This window comes from Dermacentor andersoni, chromosome 8 (assembly GCF_023375885.2).
Source record: "Dermacentor andersoni chromosome 8, qqDerAnde1_hic_scaffold, whole genome shotgun sequence".
NCBI lineage: Eukaryota > Metazoa > Arthropoda > Arachnida > Ixodida > Ixodidae > Dermacentor > Dermacentor andersoni.
Window position 1 is genome coordinate 139,282,536 of NC_092821.1, and position 22,043 is coordinate 139,304,578.

Genomic DNA, 22,043 nt, shown 5'->3' on the forward strand with positions numbered 1-22,043 from the left:
GCACCAAAATTATGTCATGTTTTAATATTTTTGAAATTTGAGGAAATGAAGTATTCGCATCAAAAAGTTATTTTCAAGCATGGATGCCCAACGTGCGATGATGCCACATGGTCGCCAAAACTTTGATGGCCGTCACCATAGGGTTTCATACATAGAGTTTCTCACTATAACACTATGGTTTCATATTTAGAAACTCTATTTAGAAACTCTTCAAGCCCATGGAGGAAGGAAAAACGTTTTTCCTTCCTCCATGTTTTATACCCTACTGCTCTATGCTACTGCCGTTTTTCCGTTGCCACATGCAAACTTGTAGCGGTGACACGCGTTGAAAGAAAGTTAAATTCGCTGAACAGCGTCCCATAAACTTACCAAATATTGCAAAAGTAACGTTCTCTAAGTGGTTGCCCCAATTTTCAAGCTGCTGAGCATAGCCTTTGAGATAAAACAACAGTGCCAAAAATCTCAAAGGTCACGCACTGAGTCGCCAGCAAGAATTTTAACTACTCTACTTGATGCAAAAAATTTTGTTCAGCAAAGCAAACTGCGTTTTTTGTGCTTCTAAGTTAGCGAATACTACGCACACGCGTTGGGTGAAATTCACGCTTAGTAGAGGCGTTAGAAACGTTGTCGTGGCAACCTAGTCTAATGGCGGCGCCCACAAAGTTGTTATGGCAGCACGCGAGGTTAGTTTTGTTTCGACCGAAGAAGCGGCTGCGAAGTTAAAGCTCACAAAGTCAGAGAGAAAAGCTCGTCGAAAAGTGGCAAGATGTGCGCGGATCATCCGCGAGAACACCGGCGTCGACGTGTGCGACTATCCTACCAGGGTGATTACCACCAGATTTACTGTCTTTACCGTGGCGCAGTGGTCGATCGCAACTGCCGTTTTAATGTTTATGCCTTTATATTTTCCCTGATGTTTCAGTTTCTAGTGCTCAACAACTGTGGAATGGTTTGCGGTGGGAGCTACGAGGCCATCTACAGCGAACTTCACTGCTACGGCAGCATACAAGACATCTTGCTCATTCCCGGTCAACCTTTTGCCGTAGTGGTATTCGAGGATGTTGACTCTAGCGCTGCCGCGGCTTCTTATCTGAGCAGCAACGTACCAACGTTCGCTAAAGACCCAGTGTTTCCTGCATTCATTGAACGAGGTTAGTCATCTGCGACGGAAGTTCATTTCTAACACTAGTTACCGCAAGAAGAGAACTGGCTGTCATCGTACATGTTGACCGTCAATCACGTCATAATCATGGCCATTATGTAGAATTATAAACCAATATGTAGTTATTCTAAACGATGCGACAAATACGTTTGCTAAGCAGCTTCGTCCTGTGTTCATACACTGATATCCTCTTGTTTCTCACTCCGCTCCGATGCATTCTCAGCGCCAAGCATCAGAGGAAACGCGTGTAGCAACCTGTTTGATGACAGACAACTGCCGGAGGGGTTGAAGCTTATTGAAGATGCCGTCACCGAGCACGAGGCCACCGACCTAGCACAACTGATCACGTGGGGTGACCCGGAAGAGTCACAAGGTGAGACAACGTGCTGTTCGCATTGCAAATTGACCATGCGATTAAACTGACCCTTGCGTCGCCATGCAATGAAACGCCGAGGCAGTTGTGTTGCGCCGTCTCGGCATGCGAGCGAAAGTCTGTCGCCCCACTGTATGATGGCCCAGTGTCTGCAGCCGATGGCTGCGGTAATTTCTGTAGTCGGGCACAGTGTGAATAGAAATCGTTAACAGTAATTCCTTCCAGATACCGAGCAGGATTCAGGTAAGTAGACGTGGACACGCAAAGAAATGCTATGGTATTTAGACGCTACTGTTTTCAACCCCAGAGCTGTTGGAAACAGCTTTTTATTGTTGTTGAAATGAAGACATGAAAGATGTTGATGACTGATGTCTAGCTGAGACACCACAGTGATGTGGTTTTTGTCATAGCTCAAGGTGTACTCAGGTTTTACTCTTGACAGAATTCCAATAACTTCGTGCTACCAGCCACAACAATTATTAAGATGAAGTTTGTTCTTCTACTGGCCTTGGGATTCATGCAAGGGCTCTGATCCTTTGTAAAAATGTGCTTACGTTCCAACCCTTTTCACAGGAAAGTGCAAGTCTTCATTTGTTAACGTCTTTCTCAGGACTCACATTGGCATTGTTTCGCTGCAGCTCTTCGTCAGCGGGAAGTGCGCCATTTTGGCTATGCTTTCGACTACAGCCTACAGGGAGTACAGAAAGATGCACCACTGTCCGAATGCATTCCGAGCGAATGCGCGCCGTTCTTGGATCGGCTTGTCGCTGCCGGTCACTTGGACAGACTTCCTGACCAGCTGACTGTGACCCGCTACCTCCCTGGACAGGGTAATACTCTTGTTTTCCGTTGAAAGTCTCTGCAGTGCAGAGCCCATTTGCAAAGTGCGATCTGTTACATGGATCCAATTTTGCTTAGTTCACAGGAGATGTTACGTCACTTTCTTTTTATGATGTTTCGTAGGTGCTGGGACTAATTTTGACAATGTACTCACCTCTGCGTGTGTTCGAGGGAGCTACCATGCTGTAGAGAGATGTGGTGCATTTAATAGTTTGAAATGCACCATGAATATTCCGTAATCGTATTTATTTCGCATGCATCTATGGTAAAACAGATGCTTTTAATTCATCTGCCACGTGACATTCGTTTGTGAAACGGCCTTTCCGTTATCCTGGTAGCTGAAGCTAACAAGGAACAATTCTGTCACGACATAAACACGAATTTCTTACTTAATTTAATTTCTTGTTTGCTTTGCTTCTTGTCTTCATTTTTTGTCCTTTTCACTTTGAGGATTTTCAACGTTGTGTACAGTTTATAATTGTACATTGTACAATTATAAAAAAAAGTGTTCTTAAGATTTTTATATAATTGTATGCTGTTTATATCATGTAAAATTTTGAAGCTCGCCTTACACACTGCCCATTCCTTGGGCCTGTAAGGTATTTTAAATAAATAAATCAGTTCTGAATTTGCAGCAGTGCTTAAGAAACAACAGGAATCCTTTTGAGCTCTTTATTGTGTTTAATACAGATGTGCTGCACAATCTGTCATGTATAAGTCATCTATTTATCTTGCAGTAACATTATTGTGGTCGCTTTGTTGGAGTAGTATTACTAACATGGCAAAAGCTGTGATTGAATCCAATCCACGCCTGTCACTGTTGCTTAGTGGCTGCGGACCACAACGTTGCGGGTTCAATTCCTGGCCACAACAGCTGCTTTCCGATGAAGACAGCATGTGTTTTTAGATTTAGATGAATTAAGCTTTAGGTGGTCCAGCTGTTCTTGGTTTTCACCCTTTAGGACACATAATAACCGTCATCTTTCACAAGTGCCTCTCCTTCCTCCAGTGCTGCACATCTGGTACTTCAAGGTTACAAACAGAACGCACATTATCAGCCTGGCGTGGCATTCTCAACACGAAAGTAGCGAGTGCAGGGTTGTCAAGAAAGGAAATGCAAGCAAGGCAGATGGCGATTATTGTTGATTACGGGTGCCCAGTACGGCACCCGTAAATTTACGTGCGAGCTGTTCGCAGAAAAATTTTGGTGAGCAGTGAAGCACACATTTATCACTCGTCTGACCCACTTGCAAATTGTGCCGCACACTCGGCACATCCTCACGGCTGTTTGCTGGCAGTGCAGAAGGTGCCACTGCTCTTTACTGTTGCCCTGGAACGTCCTCGTGGATGCCGTGACGACAAATGTGTTACACTCGTGTATCGCTCATTTTTGCCAGGAATCCCTCCACATGTCGACAGCCACGAATCCTTTGACGACGACATCGTGCTGCTTAGCTTGGGCTCTTCAATTGTGATGAACTTCCGGCACCCCGACGGCCGCCAAGTGGCGCAAGTACTGCCTCCTTGCAGCGCGCTGATTCTGTCTGGCGACAGCCGCTACGTGTGGTCTCACGGGTGAGAAGGCTCGTTGAACTAATCGACAAAATAAAGGTTGTGGGAGCCTTTGGGAAAGGGGCATTTGCTTCTCACGACATCGTAGCATATTGGCATGAAGCAAACTAAGTTGGTTCCTTGATAAACTGTCTCTGTGGCTCGCCCTAGCCATCGTGCTGAATTGGCAGATTAAAATGACGCCTCCACATGTGCTGTGGGTTTCGACGGTTAAGATGAAACTTTAGCTCAGAGTCAACAACAATGTTCCTGTTAGGATAAGTGTGAAATATGCAAACGCTTTCACTGGGTGACTGCTGAACCGAAAGAAGTCACATTTAAAATAAATATAATTCAATTCTTGTGACAACCAGAAACAGAATGCTGATTTTAGGCCTCAACATTTTTACAGAAAACGACAGGAATTGGTAAACTAAAACAATTTGGAGCAAATTGCAGCAAGCTTGCAATCCCATAACTCTGTGTTAACAGAACTAAACCGTAATCTGGGTCTATTTATGTGGCTGAACTGAAAAGACATGATGTAGTATACATAGCTCTGAATTACACAAGTAGTTTGTGAATAAGACTTCTTGCAGAATAGAAGTAACACAGAATTTTATGTAAACTTTAATAAATGAATATGTTTTGTCAGCTTTAGATGCTGTAATAAATTTACCTAGCAGAATCGCAATATCTGCTTTTATCGTAGAGTTATGAAATTGTCCGTTTGATGCCGAAATTCTTCTGAAAATTTTCAATTTCTAGCGTTTTGTTGTAGAAATTGAAGGCCTAAGTGAACATATATGCTTCCTGCAATCATTAGAATTTTACATTTACTTGTAATGCAATAAATATCATTTAAGTTTACTAAACGGTAGCCAAATAAAAGCGTTTCTACATTTCACAGGTATTTGTATAGTAAGGGCAACAGGTAGAGCTTCCTATTAAAATGATGATGATGTATGGGGTTTTATGGCGCAAGGGCCAAGTATGGCCAAAGAGCGCCAAGCTTCCTATTAAAAGCAGGCTTTAGCTCGAAACCAACTCCTATTTATTCAAATACATGGCAAACAAATTGTACCGGCATTGAGGTTTTCAACAGAAAAAGAAGGAAATTTCGAGCACTCCTTTTTTGTTCTGCTGAAACCTCACTGCCACTATGATTTTTTTATTAGCAATAAACCTTCTTTCATTAAGTGAATGAAAATAAGAGTTCAAAAACAATACTTTGCAACAGTCTTAAATGATATTGCTCTTTCACATGCATCTCGGACATTACGGTAATTGCGAGCTTCATGGAAACAGTAGTGATGGTCTTAGTACCGTGCTGACAAGCTTTCAAGACTGACGAGGCAAGGAGTTCTTGTGTTTTGCTTTTCTTGTGCCCCTAGTATCGCGTCGCGCAAGTTTGACGTCGTTCCAAGATCCGGTGGCCCGGACAGCGGCATAGCCCTTTCTCAGCGTGGCGTCCGAGTCTCGTACACGTTCAGGCACATACGAAGAGGGAGCTGCAAATGTGGTGAGCATCGCCTGTCCGATCTTACTGCCTCGCTTCCCTTGCTTACCTTAGCACTGATGCCACATCTTTGTGGCATGCATACTGTGCATTTTTTGTATTACCCACGCGAATAACCGCGCACAGCAACATTCAAAAGCCAGGCAGGTTCCTGAAACAATCGCGTTTTGTTTGTCCAGCGACTGTGATTTCACGGTATAGCCAGTGCGAAAAATATGGGCACGAATTAAAACAAATGCACAAACAAATGCATTCTGCAAAATGTGTACATGTACACTTCACGTATAGATAGTCTTTCTGCTCTAAATAAACTTGCATTTGGTAGTGGCATATGCTCGTGTCTGTGTTTTTGTTTTGTGTCTGTAATGTTCGCGACAACTTGGCCAACAAGTTTTGATAGATCATTTCATCGCAGTTTTACAGTGAATTGTGGTTCGGCTTCATGGCAGTGCACTTCGCGTTCCCGTGAAGCCACACGTGGAGGCACAATTTGCATATAATTCACGCGCACACTTCACACGTAAATTTCTTTGCTTCTGATGCCGATCACACGTGCAAGAAATTCGAAAATTCAGTTTATTGTTGACGTCTATGGGGTTAACCCCTATATCATTTGTTTTTGCAGGAAACGCCTTGCTGTGTGATTCTCATCGTTTTGGGTAAGTTGGCATCGTGCCCAGCAGCCAACTAAACAATAGTTGAGTTTTGCCACTTGATCGGTGTAGTTTTAGGGGTGTGCGAATATTCAAAATTTCTAATACAAATAGAATAGTCCTTGTTTTTCGATTCGAGAATTCACTATTAGAGAATGTAAGGGATAACAACACTTATTGGAGTCTCAAAGGATGGAGAGTGATGGAAAGGAGAACTGTAGCGAATGATTCCACTGCAGGGGAACTGCGGTTGCGACGCAGGGTCACTGGTTCCTGAGCAAATGTACGGGAAAGATTATTAAAATTAAATTATGGGATTTTACGTGCCAAAACCATGATCTGATTATGAGGCACGCCGTAGTGGAGGCCTGCGGAATAATTTCGGCCACCTGGGGTTCTTTAACGTGCAGCTAAATCTAGGTACATGGGTGTTCTCGCATTTCGCCTCCATCAAAATGTGGCTGCCGTGGCTGGGATTCGATCCCGCGACCTCATGCTTAGCAGCCCAACACCACAGCTACTAAGCAACCACGGCTGGTGGGACAGATTATTCGTTCAGTCATTCATGATGAATGCCTTTTGTGCAGCTGCATTTGTTAGCTCGACTTAGAGTAAAGCAATTTATTTTTATTATTTGGCCAGTCTTGGCATGTTTTCATCACTTTAAATCAATGTGTGGTGCTGTAGGTAGTATCAAACTTAACCCCTTGAACGAACTCGATACTCCACATTAATTGTATTGCATAATGCGACATGCTCTTCCCCCCTCTCTCTTTTCTTGTTACTGTCATTGCCACGGTGCACCAGATAACTGAAAGTTGTTGCTTCTTGTTCATAAGCTTCTTAGTTGACTGGACGCCAATTTGCAAACAGTATTACATGCATTTGAATATACCTGTAAATAAGCCATCTAAATAATTTTTATATTTTTTATATAAATTTTTTTTTTACTAAGAGGACTCCACACAAGCTTTATGTTTCACCGTGTTTAGAAATGTAATATTCTATTCAATGTTTGGAGGTCATCTTTCTCGAATATTTGTATTTGATTTTATTCAGAGATTTTACTTTTCGAACACCTGTAGTCTTTATGAAGGTGTCTTTAATTGACATAGCTAAGAGCATTACACTGTCTTCATTCCAGAGTTTAGGGTAGAAGACTTGATACTTCGCTTTTTTTACCTTTTGTAATTTTTGTTAATTTTATTAAGCAAGAGATTGGAGGCGCAAATGAAAAAAAAAAAAAAATCTGCTTCCAACAGACCTTAACCTTTCTGTTTAAAATGCGACACACTTCATTTGGAGATGATGAAATGAGAATGTTGCTGTATTTCACAGGTTCCTCAGAAGCAAAGTTACCTTTTACTAAGCAGTTTACAAAGTCCTTTAAAGTTTGACAAACCTTACATCTTTGTTGCTCAAACTGAATTGCAGAAACCAAGACAATGCGAGTGCTCTGAGGCTAGAAACGGAACACGTATACAAGGTGAATGATGTTCTTCTGTTCGCAGAGTCAATGCTTATCATTTCAGCCTCAGGACTAGCATTATTCAGACTGCAGCTGTAGTGTTTTGCGCACACAGGTGTATGAAAACATAGCAGAGCAGTTCAGCGACACCAGGTATAAACAGTGGCCCAAAGTTGCCGAGTTCCTGGATTCATTGGAACAAGGCTCACTTTTGCTCGACGCTGGCTGCGGCAATGGCAAGTACCTCACAGGTCACGACAAGCTGCTGAAGGTTAGTGCATCTCAAATTTTTGTGAACAAAGCCGCAAAGATTTCCAGCGCACGTAGTAAAATAAATTGGCCTGTCACTGCATGGCATACATTTGTGTGACTTTTTCTTGCCGTAAATCTTATTTCTGTCTAAAGCGAGATGACGAGGTGGTTAACCCCGCAACTGGCGATGATTAGCTAACTTGCCGTCACAACAAGCGTCCACTGGTGCCGACGACGAGTTAACTCGTGAATTTGCACACTTGCATGCAATTTTTGCACATGTGTACATGTTCAGTTTCTTGTAATTTTGACAAGAAAATAATGCACAATGACCTTCGCCATCTTTTTTTGCACTTCTATAAATTTTTTGGGAATTTGTCACGGCAGTTAACAGGTTAAAGGCCAACTGAGACAAAATTTATCTTTGGCCACAGTATTTGTTGGTGTCAAGTAGTATATGTACAATGGAGTTACCTCAGCAAAGCTGCGGGGCGTAACTTTGGCAAATCCCCTAAATTTTAACAATTAACAGCCTTTAGATGGCTACAAGGCTGTATAGCACAAAATAGTGACAACAAGACAACACAATTCAGGGGGCAAGCACTCGTCAATGTCTCATGTTGTCCTGATGTTAATGCTTCGCACTAAGCACTTACGACATTAATATAATTAACCAACCAGCCTTATCTGCCGCCCTTTAGCATACAAAGGGTGCAGCTGGTGGTAAGCAGATTATATTAGCATGATCATCGCACTGCCGTGCCCGGCTACATAGTCTCTTGATGGAGAAAGCACTGGTTCTCAGTGTTCTGGCTTTTGTGCCATTTCCGGCGAGTGGTAGCAGCAGGATATATTTAAATTTCACTGCTAGAAACGTTGATCGTGTTGCTGGCTTTTTGTGGTGCATCCACTTGTATTGCAAACAAAATTCTGCACAGGGGCTGTCTGGTATCCAACCTATAGAAAACTGAAAACTGGGGTGGTTCCTTTTTTTTTTTTTTCTTTAAGTCCAAAATGTTGTAGCAGTTAGCCTTCAAGAGGAAGCTCGTAGCCAACTTCCATTTCCTTATTAAAAATATATATAGAACGCTGAATTGCTTTTGCAAGGCCACCCAACAGGCTTGAAGAAAAGTTGTTGCATTTGAGAGTACTATTGAGTCTTGGAGCAAAATTTACTTGTGCCCTCGAATGCATTTTCTTTTTAATTCCTGAAAACTGCTTAGCTAAAAGAAAAATTGAAGCACTCTCTTTATGAATTCATAACCGCGCACCACACTACGGACATTGTAGTGCCGCAAACTGCAACTGAACTTTGAAAGTAACACTTTGTAATGGTGCAGTGTTACAGCAGAAACTTGCTAACATTGCTACGAGAATGTAAAGGTTCTGTTTTAGTAATGGTAAAAAGGGGCTTTCCTTCTTTTTTGACAAGTTTCCTTTTTTTTTTTTATTCAAGTCATGAAGATCAATTTAAACCTTCCAGATCTTTTCAGTGCGTCGCAAGTGTTCCCGTCTTTGTCTCTCATAGTTTACCATTATAACCCCGTTTTGAAAGGAGCTATCTTTTCTCCACCCACCTACACTTCATCCAGGTTAGAACACAAGTATAAAATAGAAGCTCCTGCCTCCCATACTAATACATGTAGCGATTCTTTCATCCCTAGGACAAGCTCCGACTGGAACCACCTTCCTGCCACCATTGCTCTTATCCCAAACTCTTGACAAATTCAAATCTGCTTTTTGCAGTGTTTTTATTGAACCATTTGCACATGCATTTTTTTTCTCTCCCACTCCTCTCTGTAGCGCAATCTGGCCTTGAGAGTAGTTGAAAAAAAAAAAACGAAAATAAATAAAAGGTATTCAATATGCAATTCACTTTTAGCACCATTCAATTTGTATTCATTCTTACAAATTATTACTTGCACGCCCCTGCCTATTTAATTATAAAATACATGTGAAATACAGAAACACACTCCTTTGGCAACTACTGCATAAATTTATTTGAAATTTGTCGAAGAGACAAAGCAAAATTGTACTGACTGTTGGCAGCAGAATTGTAATTTAAGGCCTAGAATGCTGCAATTTTTTTCCATTTATGCATTAAGTTTGCAGTGCCATAACTCCGTTCCAAAAACCAGATACATACTATCACAATTCTGTAAACTATATGCATTGGAGTGTCTAAAGGAATGAAATACGAGGTAAAAGTACTGTGGCTTACACAAGTTTTTGAAAAATACTTGCCCACAAATTAAAGTTGTATTTCAGAGCAGCGTAATGTTACGGCCGCTCAATCCAAAAGCACAAGACCTTGCTTTGCATCGAGCGGCCGTGGTAATGTACAGGTTTTGACCACTTTGATGTATTAACCATGATGCAGAGTGTAGTATTGTGTCCATTTCGTTGTGGCGTTTCAAGGCTGTAAACTCAATGGTTTGTTTTTAAATGTTGGCAATTTTTGTTAAAAAGGCCTTAATTTGAAGATTTGCTCTTAGCAATGAGCACATAACTTTTTCTTTCAAATGCAACAAGCCAGCAGAATCAGTTCCGTGGTCGCTATATAGAATGATTTCTTCATTCCCATGCATTTAGATTGCTTCCATGATTAACTTTTTTAATAGGGTTAGTTAAAAACTAACCAACTAAACCAACTGGGTTTTGAAGACTAGCCTTTAATGGTGCTTAGCTGAAGTCAAAACGATGCAAATAGACGTGCATATTTCCTTTTTTTTTTTTTTCCTACACAAAGCTTGGTTTCGACCGCAGCCAACGGCTCTGCGACATTTGTTGGCATCGTGGACTGGAAGTTCTTCAAGCCGACGTGCTGCAGATGCCATTTAGAAGGGGTGTCTTTGATGCCTGCATCAGCATAGCTGTTCTGCATCATCTATCTACCATTGTAAGTACCTACTCACAATATCCACTGCGTTGTTCAGTGGGGGCACGTTATGTTGAAGGGATGCTTGAGAAATGCAACGTCAGTGTAGAATGATAGATTATATTGCAAACACGCTCTTTGCACTTCATTAAAAGTTGGTCATTTGTGTAGAAATTGCAGGTTTCAAATTTTTCTCCCCAAACTGTGCCTCTCATTGTGATGCCACAGCTTTCAAGATGTGGATGTGCATTATGTCCCTTTTGTTCGAGAAATATCCACAATGGTTTCGAAGTCGAGTCGTTTTGTTATTTTGTTATGGCAGTGCCATTATTTTATAAAGTTGAACATTGTAGTCATGAAGTTGTGTCTGACATGAAAATACCTTTGTTATATGTCGAATATTCATTATAACTTATAAGCGTTTATTTGTTACTTTTTGACTGACTTTTCATACACGCATTGGTGCATGTTCATGCTTTTCGATGCTCTGCTTCTGCATGTTCTTTTTTTTAGGCGTACGTTCCACTGGTTGCACGTTAACATTTTACTTGTACCGACTACTTTTTGTACTTCACACGGCATACTTTCATACCTTTTGCCTTTTTTTCTTCTGAGCTTGACACATCCCTTTGCATGCTAAAATGCGATGCCTGTACCATGTTTGTATGTCCACTTCTGCATGAGCCTTGCAGGGCTTACGGTGGCGATAAATAAAAAAATCAATATTGGCTAAGAAATTTGTTTACTTTGTTATATGTGATCATTCAGTATAGCCGTCTTTTACATTGAAGTTAGGCTGTATTGATAAACAGTTCACTAGCTCCGAGCAGACGCTGCCGGTACCTGCGACGTGAGCAACTGGTGTGGGAACTTCAAGGTGGTGTCACCAACAGTCTTGCTTCAACACCCTTTTCTGGCCCACCAATTCTCAACTCATGGGACGACAAGTCTATTTGCGACTCCGGGAGCATAAAATGTCAACCTGGTTTATCTTGCTATTTATATTTCTTGTCCCTTAACAGACCTTGTGCTAACCCCCGAGTCAAACTCTGCAGTAGAATACCGACCAGTGTTCATTGACCCAACATGATATCCAGGCTGCCGCAATCGATTACTTCTCGACACGTAAAAATAACAGAATACACAAGTGATTGTTACTAGAATCCCTCCTTTTCTTGTTCCTCGATTCACAATACAGATTGCTAATGATGTTTGATAGATTGGTTTGCTATTGCTTGGTTTACCTATGCTGGAAACAGCGTGTTTCAGATGCCAGCGCTTTCTCTCCCTGTTGCATTTGATTTTGCATTGATATCACGCAATGCACTAGTTGAATTGCCTTCGATAAAGTTCAGCTTACGAACTGCAGCAACATCCATCACCAGATGCTTACGTGAATTTCCTCTTGCCTGTTCCATTGTTATTTCGCGCCAAAACTAAACAGGAGCGTCGAGAGGCAGCAGTGCGCGAAATCCTACGCGTGCTGCGGCCTGGCGGACGTGCGCTCGTCTACGTCTGGGCCTTGGAGCAGAACAACCCCGGTGGTGAAGAAGAAGGCGCGCTGTCAAAATATCTGGACCCCAACAAAGCTGCCGCCAACTGTGAAAGTTACGTCGAGTCTCCGGAAACATCAGCATTGCCCGTGCACTGCAACCGAACTCAGTTTCAGGCCCGGGACATGTTGGTGCCTTGGCATTCCAAGAATACGCAAGAGACCCACTACAGGTGAACATCTGTGCGACTTGCCTTCGGGAATGGGAGACTAACCTTATGATCAATCGGTCGTATGTTTTCACCGCGGTTATCTTTTTTTTCAATGGTTTCACTGTCCGAGACATGTATGGCAGTGAGGCAAGCTGCTTTTCTTAAGGTACTGCATCTATGCAAGCATATTGGAACCACAAGTACTAAACAGCGAGAAGGTGTAGCCTTTGAAAGATATTACAATTATAAGGCACATGGATGTTGCTTAATGAAGCCATATCCGTGGAGTGGTCAATTTTACACTTCTCAATTTTTGCTCTATTCATTACCTAGGAGTGGAGTCTGTTAGCAGCATACATTATATCCTGTAGCACTTTGGGACAGATGTGTTTGTGCAGATGAGGTATTGTAAACGCGTGTTGCTGTAACAGGTCGGGCCATAGAACCTAAAGCCCGAAATAAGAGTTTTTTTCCTCTTTTTTGTTACTATTGGACTTTTTTGTGCTAACACTCCCATTCCCTTTTGTTGTGCTGATCCACCACTTGTGCTATAGAAAGGTTGGCTTTCCCACAGAGCTGACAGCTTTAACGGGAAGGAAAAGCAATCTCGTTATATTCAAAGCGTGGTTTTGATTGTAACGCAAGGTACCGCCTCTGGCTGCTCTGGTAGTTCTGCAGATTGCCTCGCGCTATGTTCACGCAAATACAGTAATCAATCTAAAATGAGTATTGTGGACACTTCCCTGGGGATAGCTTGCACTTGAGCAACCTGGGTCGCTATGACGTGAAGATAGCTTTTGATCAATTCTATTCCTTTATCATTAGCCACTCATAGCAATAACATAGGTGGAATGCCGCTCACGAATGACGAAGCAGGAAAAAGGAAAAGATCCAAATAGAATCATTAAGTTATCTTGGCCCTGGATTCTTTCACAGCCATACTGCATGTCAGGCATGGTGACAATCTTTGATAGAGACTGGCATTTTCAGACTGCAGTTATTTACTAGTTTGCCCACTTGAGGTTTTTCAACATTCACTCAACGCACCGCACATGAGCGTTCTTGCATTTCAATCCCACTGCAATGCGGCTGTCATGGCTAGGAATCGGAACTTGAGACTTCAACTGAGCAGGAGAATGTAACGACTGTACCGCTGTAGCGGGTAGCACCGTAGTCGCACGTGCAAATTTGGTGACACTTTGAACGAGTGCCACGCTGCTACGCTGAGGGAAAGTGTCATTTGGAATTGACGGCAACATCGCTAGGTAAATCATCCAGCTTATTCTATCTTTATTATTTTATGCGACATTCGCAAAATAACAATATGATGGCTGCTCATGAGCTAAGACAAGACAGCACTGTGTCGAACAGTTGAGTGTGGCGAGGCGTCAAGGCTTAAAAAAAAAGAAATGAAAGGCAGCTTTTGATGAGAGGAAAAATACCGGTTTCCATTGCAAATGGCATGGTGAAGCTTATAAAGCTCATGAAAAAGTGGTTTCAGAATTGCTGCCCCAATCCTGCATTAAGTAATATTTGAGTTTTAAGACACTACTTTCGGAGCTGCACCCTTCGATGCAGCAAGGTCGGAGTTTATCAGTAGCAAGCTTCGCTAAACCTTTAACGTTGTGTCTGACATCCCAAATCTGCACACTGGGTCATGAGGGGCATTGCACTGGGGGGCTCTGGATTAATTTTGACCACCTGAGGTTCTTTTAACAATTTCCCAAATGCACAGTACACGAGCATGTTTTTTCTTTTCCCCGTTCTGCCTCCGTTGAAGTGTGGCCGCCTTTGTCGGCAGTGCAACGTCATAGCCACTGCGACAGGTGCTAAACCTTTTCATGCAACAGGCCTATGAACAGCACGAATGGCAAAATGCACTCAAAGTGACGATGTACTTTCCCACCAGACAGAGGTATAAATTGTGCCGTTTTAAGCTCCTTCAGTCATAAATTACGATTGTCTGTCGATAAATGTAACAAATTTACTTAACTTTATGCCAAGGTGCTGGATATTGCATTGAAAGCAAGTCAAGGAGGAGGTAGGACGGCTCTACGTGCATTCTATAGCGAATCATCATAATTAGAGTAATTAAATATCTACTTGTTTTACAGCCAGCCGTTATGTTTCTTTTAACGAAGAATTCAATCACCCACTCGAATTACATGCACAAGTTAATTATTGGTTGCAAGAATTACTAGAAAGGAAAAAAAAAAACTATTCACAATTGCTAACCCAAACACCCCACATCAAACGTGCCATCGAACACGGTAGTGCCTTTGCCAAGGGGGTCTGTAGTGATACATTTCACTAAGATGCAAAATGTGCGTGCTTTAGCTAAGCAGAATGTTCAATTTACTCTTAAGATTAATGTTCGTGGCCGCTTTCCTTGCCCCCACTGCACAGAAATGGCAAGTCACGTACACAAATGCATACGCCGCGACTAAAGAGCATAGTTTTGCTCGTGGTTGGTACAGTAAAGGAAGGATGCAAGTCGTGACATGTGTTTTCAGAAAAGACTTGCAAGCAAGAGCAACATCCACTCCTTGCTCACGTTTCACTCTGTTTAGTGACCATGTTGTTACCAATACAGCAAACTGCGCCCCCTTTATTATTATTTTTTTTCTCCACCCTTACTCATGCTCTGTTCTTTTGCCAGGTATTACCACTTGTTCCAGCATGGAGAACTTCGAGAGTTGCTTGAAAGCGTGGCTCCAGGCTGTGTTGAGACTGAATATCATGACCAGGGCAACTGGTGTGCAGTGATCGTCAAACAAGGCTTGGTTAGAGACAAAGTCGTCGTTGCCAGCTGATGCACGGAAACAATGAAGTGTGTCCATGAAAACATAGGTTTTCGAAATGTTGTTTGTTTGGTCGCTCAAACTTTGAACGCTGATGTCAACTTCTCTATTCTATCATGGGGGTACAAAGCCGCACTTGGAAGGTGTCCAGCTTAGCAACCTAAACATCTTATTGGTGAAGAAGTTGCGCTACGACACATTTAAACACCGAGATGGAAAAAGTGCCTGTCTGTCCTCTAGTTGCCGCTGTGCACCCGGCGGCCTGACGACACAAACAGCAACATGTGGGGCTCAAGAACCTTTTTTTTTTTTTTTTCGTTTTATTTCTGGCTACATTTTGACAAAACTGCTAGGTGTACCAACGGTAGGAAATTGTTTTCTTCTTGGCGCCGAGCACATGCTCGTCACAGGTCATTGAAAATGGTTTTGTTCGGCTGGCCAATAAAAAAAAAATGTCTTTGTGGCCTTGGAGAAAAAGAATGAAAAGGTTCTACTGTCGACGACATCAGCATCGGTTCACAGTTCACTTGGCAGCAATTTTCAGCGTTGGCATGAACATAATATGCGTAACACCTATGCCATGGGTTCACTTGTAAAAAAAAAAAAATGACAGGTAACAGCCAAACTCAAGTTGATAGAGGAGTAATGTAAGCATCTACCTACAACTGCCATTGATGTTAATTCCCAAAAATAAAACACTGATCTGCCTGAACAAGTCAAGCAAAAATGCAACTGTGGTGAGTAAGCAGTTTGTAACAAACATCCAATCTGGTACAAAACAATTTTTTTTGTCACCATGGTTGCACGTTTTCCATGTATGGTAATTAATGCTTTGCCTACTCAACAAGCACAAAATCAAAACTTAGTTCTCATAAGAAAATTCCTATAAGCTTTAAAACTCAAATGCAGCAACAAAAATAGCTGAAGTCTTTTCAGTAATAAGAGCACAGCTTGTTCAAAGCTTAGAGACCATAACATACTTAACATTTGTAAACAAAAACAGAGTGGTTAAAAAAAAAAGTACAAACTGTACACTTTTACAGCGATCGCAATCAATAGCTTTAAGACCACAATATAATTTCTGGAAAGCTTTCCCTTAAATAGTTACACAGATGAGCCTTAAGCATTCTGCCTGTGAAGCAAGGCCTTGTGGGCAGTCAGTCACACAGAAAAAGAAAGAAATAAAGAAAGAAAAAGTCGTTACACAGAGGTAGCCAAGCAGAACCCATTGTGCTAACAAGCAGAGGATGACAAGGTTTTCGTTTTCGTCAATGGAAACTGGCGGGAAAATGGCTACAGCGCTGAGTCTATCGCTATCTTCAAAGCACCTGAAGCCAACACGTCGGCATGAAATGCCAAGCTACGCGTTGATTATATATATTTTTTTTCTTCTCTTCCATGCGTTTGAGGCAGAGTGATGCATAGGCACCTGATCACTTTGCAATACAGTTCCTGCCACTGTCGACTGAATGTGGAGGTAAAATTTCGCCGAAAGCGTGATGTGATGGCTAGAAACGTATGTACAGCCAAAACTGCTGCTTGAGTTCAAAGCCCCACACTCGCAGCCATTTCGTGCATGCCTAGCGCACAGCCGCCTCCCAGCGAGTTAACGCAGTGCTTCACAGATTTCAGTGTTTTGCCAAAATCGTTCGCGGTTAAAAAATGAACACGGCATTGGCAGCAGACATGTTGGTTCCAGGGCACTCCGAGAATCAAAATGCATGGCTGGCTGAGAAGACCCAGAAGCTTCGAGAACAATACATCTTTGGTTTTCGATAGCTATGGAGTTGCTTCTGCAGTCTTTCAGCGAAAAGAAAGAAAAGTATTAACAAAGCTTTTTTTTTTCTTCTCTCTTTTGTGATGTACACACATTGCACACACAGACAACAAAAAGAGATGCGTCAGTTGCACTTCGCCAAAAACAGCGCAGCGCACACTTAACGACACGTACTACGTACAGCAATGACGACAAACCCGGGACACGCCCGAGAATGTGAAATGTGGGCACAGCAGCTCACGGATCTCTCTAGGGAGGCTTGAAATGAAAGAAACGCAACCTATTTACACACATTTCAGATGTGTGCTTCATAAATGCAGTGCGACCACTTAATATAAAATACTGGAATGCAATGATTCCCTGCACACGAGAAAACAAAACACCTGGAATGACTAAAGCGGTTGGTCCAGATGGTTTCTTGCCGACGCGTTGCATCACGAAATCACATTCTAAAAATATTCTTTAAAACAGCGCCTTACGCTGATAAAAAGTGGTAGGCATTCAAGCGTCAATCGCAGGAATGTGAAAGAAGTTGTGCTGGGGTGTATGTGCGTGTATATAATGATTTGGTCCACAGCAATCCGGATGTTGCTCAATGTGAGAATCGATTGTCAAGACGACAAATTTTTTTATCCTGGTTGTTTGGTACTCCGACGCATCTGTGTCTGCACTCTTAGTGTGCAAAAGATGGGCATCACCCTTTAACGAGTAAAGCAGGCAATGCCCGACTTCAAACCTAATCAAGTTAAAATGCTTGCGTAGTCCGAATGCACAGCTACACTGACAATACAGTCATTCACTCCACAAATACAATTCACAAGCTTGAATAACAGCAGGCATAATACGCAACAAAACAAGATAGCTGAGAATTTCAATCATTCTGAACTGGAGAGCCACACCTTACCTTCTCTTTTAAAGCATTCTTTTGATAAGACATTTCCAGCACAGACGACCAAATCATTCGCTTTCGGTCCAACGTTCAAGGAGCCAAATGTATGGTAACGTGTGCGTTAAACTTGCGCTAGCATTGTTTTCTGGTAAAGTAATGCATTTTGCAAAGCATTACTAAGGAGCACAAGACAGTACCATGGAAACAAACATTTCACAACACGCCTTGCACACATCCGTAATCTTTTTTCATGTTGATCCATTCAGTGATTTCTGACCCGAGCAAGTGTACACAAAACATAAACTTTGTGACTGTGAAAGCTTAAGCATGTCTATCTAGGCTGTCCACATATGCAATAAAGAGAAAGCCTCCCACAAAGAGATCCGCACCTAGGTGGCAGAGCTGTACACAAGTTGAGCATTGGTGGATGCACGCGCCCGCATGTCGGAGCGCGAGATTCTCGGCAACGAGAGAAAAAAAAAAAAAGGCAAAAGCAATGCATACAAACAAACAAATGCGTGCGGTGACGTCACGGTGGCAGTCACAACCGGCATACGACGCCGACTGGCACTTTTCGGGTGAAGGACGATGGGTGCCCGAAAAGAGTCGTTTACAACCCCAGGGTTTTTGCTGACTAGCTGGGCTCCTTGAGGGGAAAAAGAGAAATGAGGAACACCACCGGCCTGCTATGGGTCGAGGAATGTTTGGGGCTGCAGGCAAAGAGGGGCACCAAGGGAGATGATCACCGCATCAAGTTGCACAACCGCATCAGGTTGCATCACAAGTTGCACAACATCAAGTGGCATGAGCAACCCTTTGCAGCGTTTTCTCCGTGCAACCGACCATCGTAATTCCACGAGGTGATCTAGGGCGCCGTGAAACTTCCCCACGAATCCAGCATGAGAGAATCTGCAACTGACTACGGTGCCAGGGTTGAGACATTGTCATGACCCTCCCGCACCACCCCTACCCCACCTGACCAACTCTCCGAAGCCTTTTCTGTGCAGCTTTTCATAAGGACAGTGACGAACATGCCAGGGCACACCTTTCACACAACTCCATGCAGAAATTGTGTGCGCTCCGTCTCCAAGCTGTCTGACATTCCGTGGCAACACTTGTGCGCAGCTTTCGGTGAAGGAGGTGATGGTATTCTGAAGCAGTCTGGCGGTGCGACGTGGCACCGCTGGCTTGCATTGCAGAAGCAGCAAAGATAACTCAGGATTGCACTATGCTGGTTGCAACATCACTCCGCAGCTTGCTCGCATCGTCTCACCCGTGTTGAGTGGCTCAAACAGTCGTCCACAACTCTTCTGTTGATTCCACGCGGAGTGCCAGCAAAAACACTTGCCCCTTGTGCAAGCCATTCTGGCTGGAATCGGCCATGGTGGGTCGTGTAACTCGATACACAGACGTGCACCGCACGTAGGCAAACTGCATACTTGAGTACAAACTTCCTTTGTTGCGGCATCACTGTTTGTGCCGAGCTTTGGCGAATTCAACAGGCTCAGTGAAGTCAATTAAACATTGGCAGAGGACTTTGTACTGACTGTCTCTTGAGGCAAGTCTTTGAAATTCATTTGGCATCTTTGCAAGAATGTTTGCAGGGTGGGGAGGTCACGGCATTGCCCCACTGTCTTTGTCTACTCATGCTACCTTTGATCTCTCCTTTCATCTTGCGTCTCAAGTCACACCCATGACTTGCTAACTTACACAGAACTTTGGCAGATACGTGGCACCTTGAATCTGACCATGCAAACATTCCGTAATGAGAACCAGCAGTCACCATCAAATATTCGAAGAAGAAACTTCCTCAAGCCCTGTCAATTGGTTAATTTAAAGAAAGATCACTGCTTGGGATGGTACACTACATCCAGATGCCTTCTAAACTCGATACACCTTGCTGTGTATTCAAAAACACTGCGGACAGGCTGAAAGCAGCAGTTCAGGGCTCGTTGCAATGCATCTTCAAACATATTCTTCAACAAAAGCATTTTGCAGTAACTTCTGAACGACACCAAGCTGCTCTTGCCGCCGAATCCCCAGCAGATGCACTCGTGTTCCAGCGTGGGAAAGCAGATGAGAAAGCAACCGGCACATGATCAGACGGGTACAGGGGACAAAAAAAAGTAGGAAGATGGAGGAGCTCTACTAAGGTTCTCTGTAACACGTTGGATGATGAAAAAGAAAAAGGGAATCTCTGGTCGGGTGAGTTCAACACACTTGTGCGGATGTGCAGTCAAATGATGGCGAAGGTACAAGAATGAGGGAAAGAAGGTGGGTTTTCAACGTCTTCTCATTGCCGGAGTCACAAGTCTCTGTTTCTCCCCCTCTCAGAACTTTGTGGCGCACGTCAGGTCGCCGTCGTGGTGCTGAAACAGCAACAAGGTTTTTCACGTCGGGTACGCTCGCCGAGACTGCAACGCCTGGTGGTACTGCCCAGCCCGGAGGAGTAGGACCAGGGCGAGATGCCCACCAAAATATGGCCGGGATGAGGGGGGGGGGAATGGGATGTGGGAGAGAGAGAAAAAAAGGAAAACGCAAAAAAGAAAAATCATGCGGGGAGTCGAGACACTCACGCAAAGGAAACAAAAGAGAACGACAGGGCTCGCTCCGGCGTGACGCCCCGGCGTGTGTTGCCACCCCTGGACGCCAACAACGGTTCCCCCGAGTCCGAGGCCACGGGCCGCATGCTGGCCTGGTCAAACATTTGAGGAACGCGGGAGGAGAGGGCGGGTGACAGGCTCTAGTGGACTGACCGTCACAGAGGCTGCTTCATCTTGTACATGCCAACTCCACCGAGTGCAACTTTGCCGTCATAATAACTGAATTTGTAATTTTAAACACATGTGCAGTTACTACAGGAGCAGACGAGGTAACAGAAGATCTGCCATTTCCATTTGCTTTTGATACTCACTGGAAGCCCAAATTTACATTTTACAATTTACATGGAAGAAGGACATGAACACTAAATTTTGCATATTCAGAGCCAAAGCCAGAACTGTACATATGCCAACGCCATCAGACACATTAGAAACATGGCTGCTGCGTGTCAGAACCTGTTGGAATCAGTTGAACACTTTGCGGATGCAGTTGGTGGTACGACTATTAATATGATGGATCAAATGTTTCTTGCACACCCATGTTTTGTGCTTTACTAAGCTACACAGTCAACTGCTAATAACTTTGGCCACAGTAAGTTAAGTGTAATGCACGATTCCTCAGCTATTACATTATGGTTTATGTTTTCCAATAAAGTCTGTCTGTCCAACAAGATAACATGAACCACACAATTTATAAGGATTGCGCAAGTTCTTTTCCTTGTTTAGCTACTAGAATATGCCTGCAAAGGCATAAGGGCAGCATCAACTTATTTTCACTTACTAGATTCCTCCAGTTACACTGAGCGATATTGAGGCTGAGCTATTTCTTGCATCAAACATGTTTTAAGATTTTCCCATCCCGTTCTTGGCAAGTTATGCAAGTTGATCGAATAAGCAAAAGTGGCATAACAGGGTAGTTTGGGGACAGTGAAACCTGCTGCTGCTGCAAAGACAGTTTTGCAGGTGAGAAATGTGCTACACAGCACACTGATTTCCTAATGCAGCAAGAAATGGTGATGTTGCATTCGGGGGACTTAAGGCTGTAGAATTAAAGCAGCCCTAATGACAACAGTTCAAACGGCTCAAACATCATGCAGTTACCATGAAGTGTCGTACTGCAACCCAGTGTGTCATGTTCCAACTAGCAATGCCAGCTCCTGACTGAGTATGATGAAAAAACTGTCACTGGCTTTCAACTTCCGTCATTCGTTTCTGACTGCACACATTTGTCCCTGCTTAGTTTTATAGGCTCCTTCCTTAACTATCAGAGTGTATAAGTACACGGCAAGCTTCAAAAATGGGAAATGAAAGATGAAAGACACTCCCAACAAATGGCTACCAAGGCCTGCCAGATAGAAGCGTTATAATGGCATACGCACATCACAAGTTTTTCATCGCTCTAGAAAAGTTTAGTTACGGCCACAATGGCACTTTAATTCATACCTGAAACTAACGGGCCAAGGTGGGAATATAAAATGCTGCTATGCTTTTAAAATGCAATTCAGCTACAGCGTGAACGGAAAATTTTGTCCAGTGTTTCACTTTTACAAATAAAGTGAGGTGCAGTACTTGAAGA

At 43.1% G+C, this 22,043-nt stretch overlaps 2 protein-coding genes across 11 annotated transcripts in view; one reads left to right on the plus strand and one right to left on the minus strand.

Moving 5' to 3' along the window:
* The first annotated feature begins 619 nt into the window (after nucleotides 1-619).
* LOC126525948 (tRNA (carboxymethyluridine(34)-5-O)-methyltransferase alkbh8) lies at nucleotides 620-17,094 on the plus strand. Of its 2 annotated transcripts, XM_050173937.3 has the most exons (12): nucleotides 620-824; nucleotides 923-1,151; nucleotides 1,386-1,535; nucleotides 2,174-2,365; nucleotides 3,773-3,950; nucleotides 5,321-5,448; nucleotides 6,071-6,104; nucleotides 7,533-7,584; nucleotides 7,682-7,837; nucleotides 10,568-10,717; nucleotides 12,141-12,421; nucleotides 15,060-17,094. In XM_050173937.3, the coding sequence occupies exons 1-12, from the start codon at nucleotides 669-671 to the stop codon at nucleotides 15,211-15,213; spliced, it is 1,860 nt and encodes a 619-aa protein (XP_050029894.2). In that variant the 5' UTR covers nucleotides 620-668; the 3' UTR covers nucleotides 15,214-17,094. The 2 variants fall into 2 exon arrangements, with proteins under 2 accessions (XP_050029894.2, XP_054923816.2); XM_055067841.2 differs by lacking the exon at nucleotides 1,386-1,535.
* Nucleotides 15,485-22,043, minus strand: part of LOC126525952 (protein tweety-like) — a 33,515-nt gene continuing 26,956 nt past the window's right edge. For 3 of the 9 annotated variants that reach the window (XM_050173946.3, XM_050173948.3, XM_050173944.3), the window contains one exon: nucleotides 15,485-20,236. In XM_050173946.3, coding sequence (XP_050029903.1) covers nucleotides 20,198-20,236 — 39 coding nt within the window. In that variant the 3' untranslated portion in view covers nucleotides 15,485-20,197. Of the gene's footprint in view, nucleotides 20,300-20,443; nucleotides 20,563-22,043 lie in introns of those variants that run through there. The other 6 variants (XM_050173945.3, XM_050173947.3, XM_050173943.3 and 3 more) reach the window with 3 other exon arrangements.

Coding starts and splice junctions, on each gene's coding strand:
- LOC126525948 (XM_050173937.3), top strand. CDS start 669: ATGGCAGCACGCGAGGTTAGTTTTGTTTCGACCGAAGAAGCGGCTGCG. Junction 1,152..1,385: donor TCCTGCATTCATTGAACGAG/GTTAGTCATCTG, acceptor ATGCATTCTCAG/CGCCAAGCATCAGAGGAAAC. Junction 7,585..7,681: donor AAACGGAACACGTATACAAG/GTGAATGATGTT, acceptor TTGCGCACACAG/GTGTATGAAAACATAGCAGA.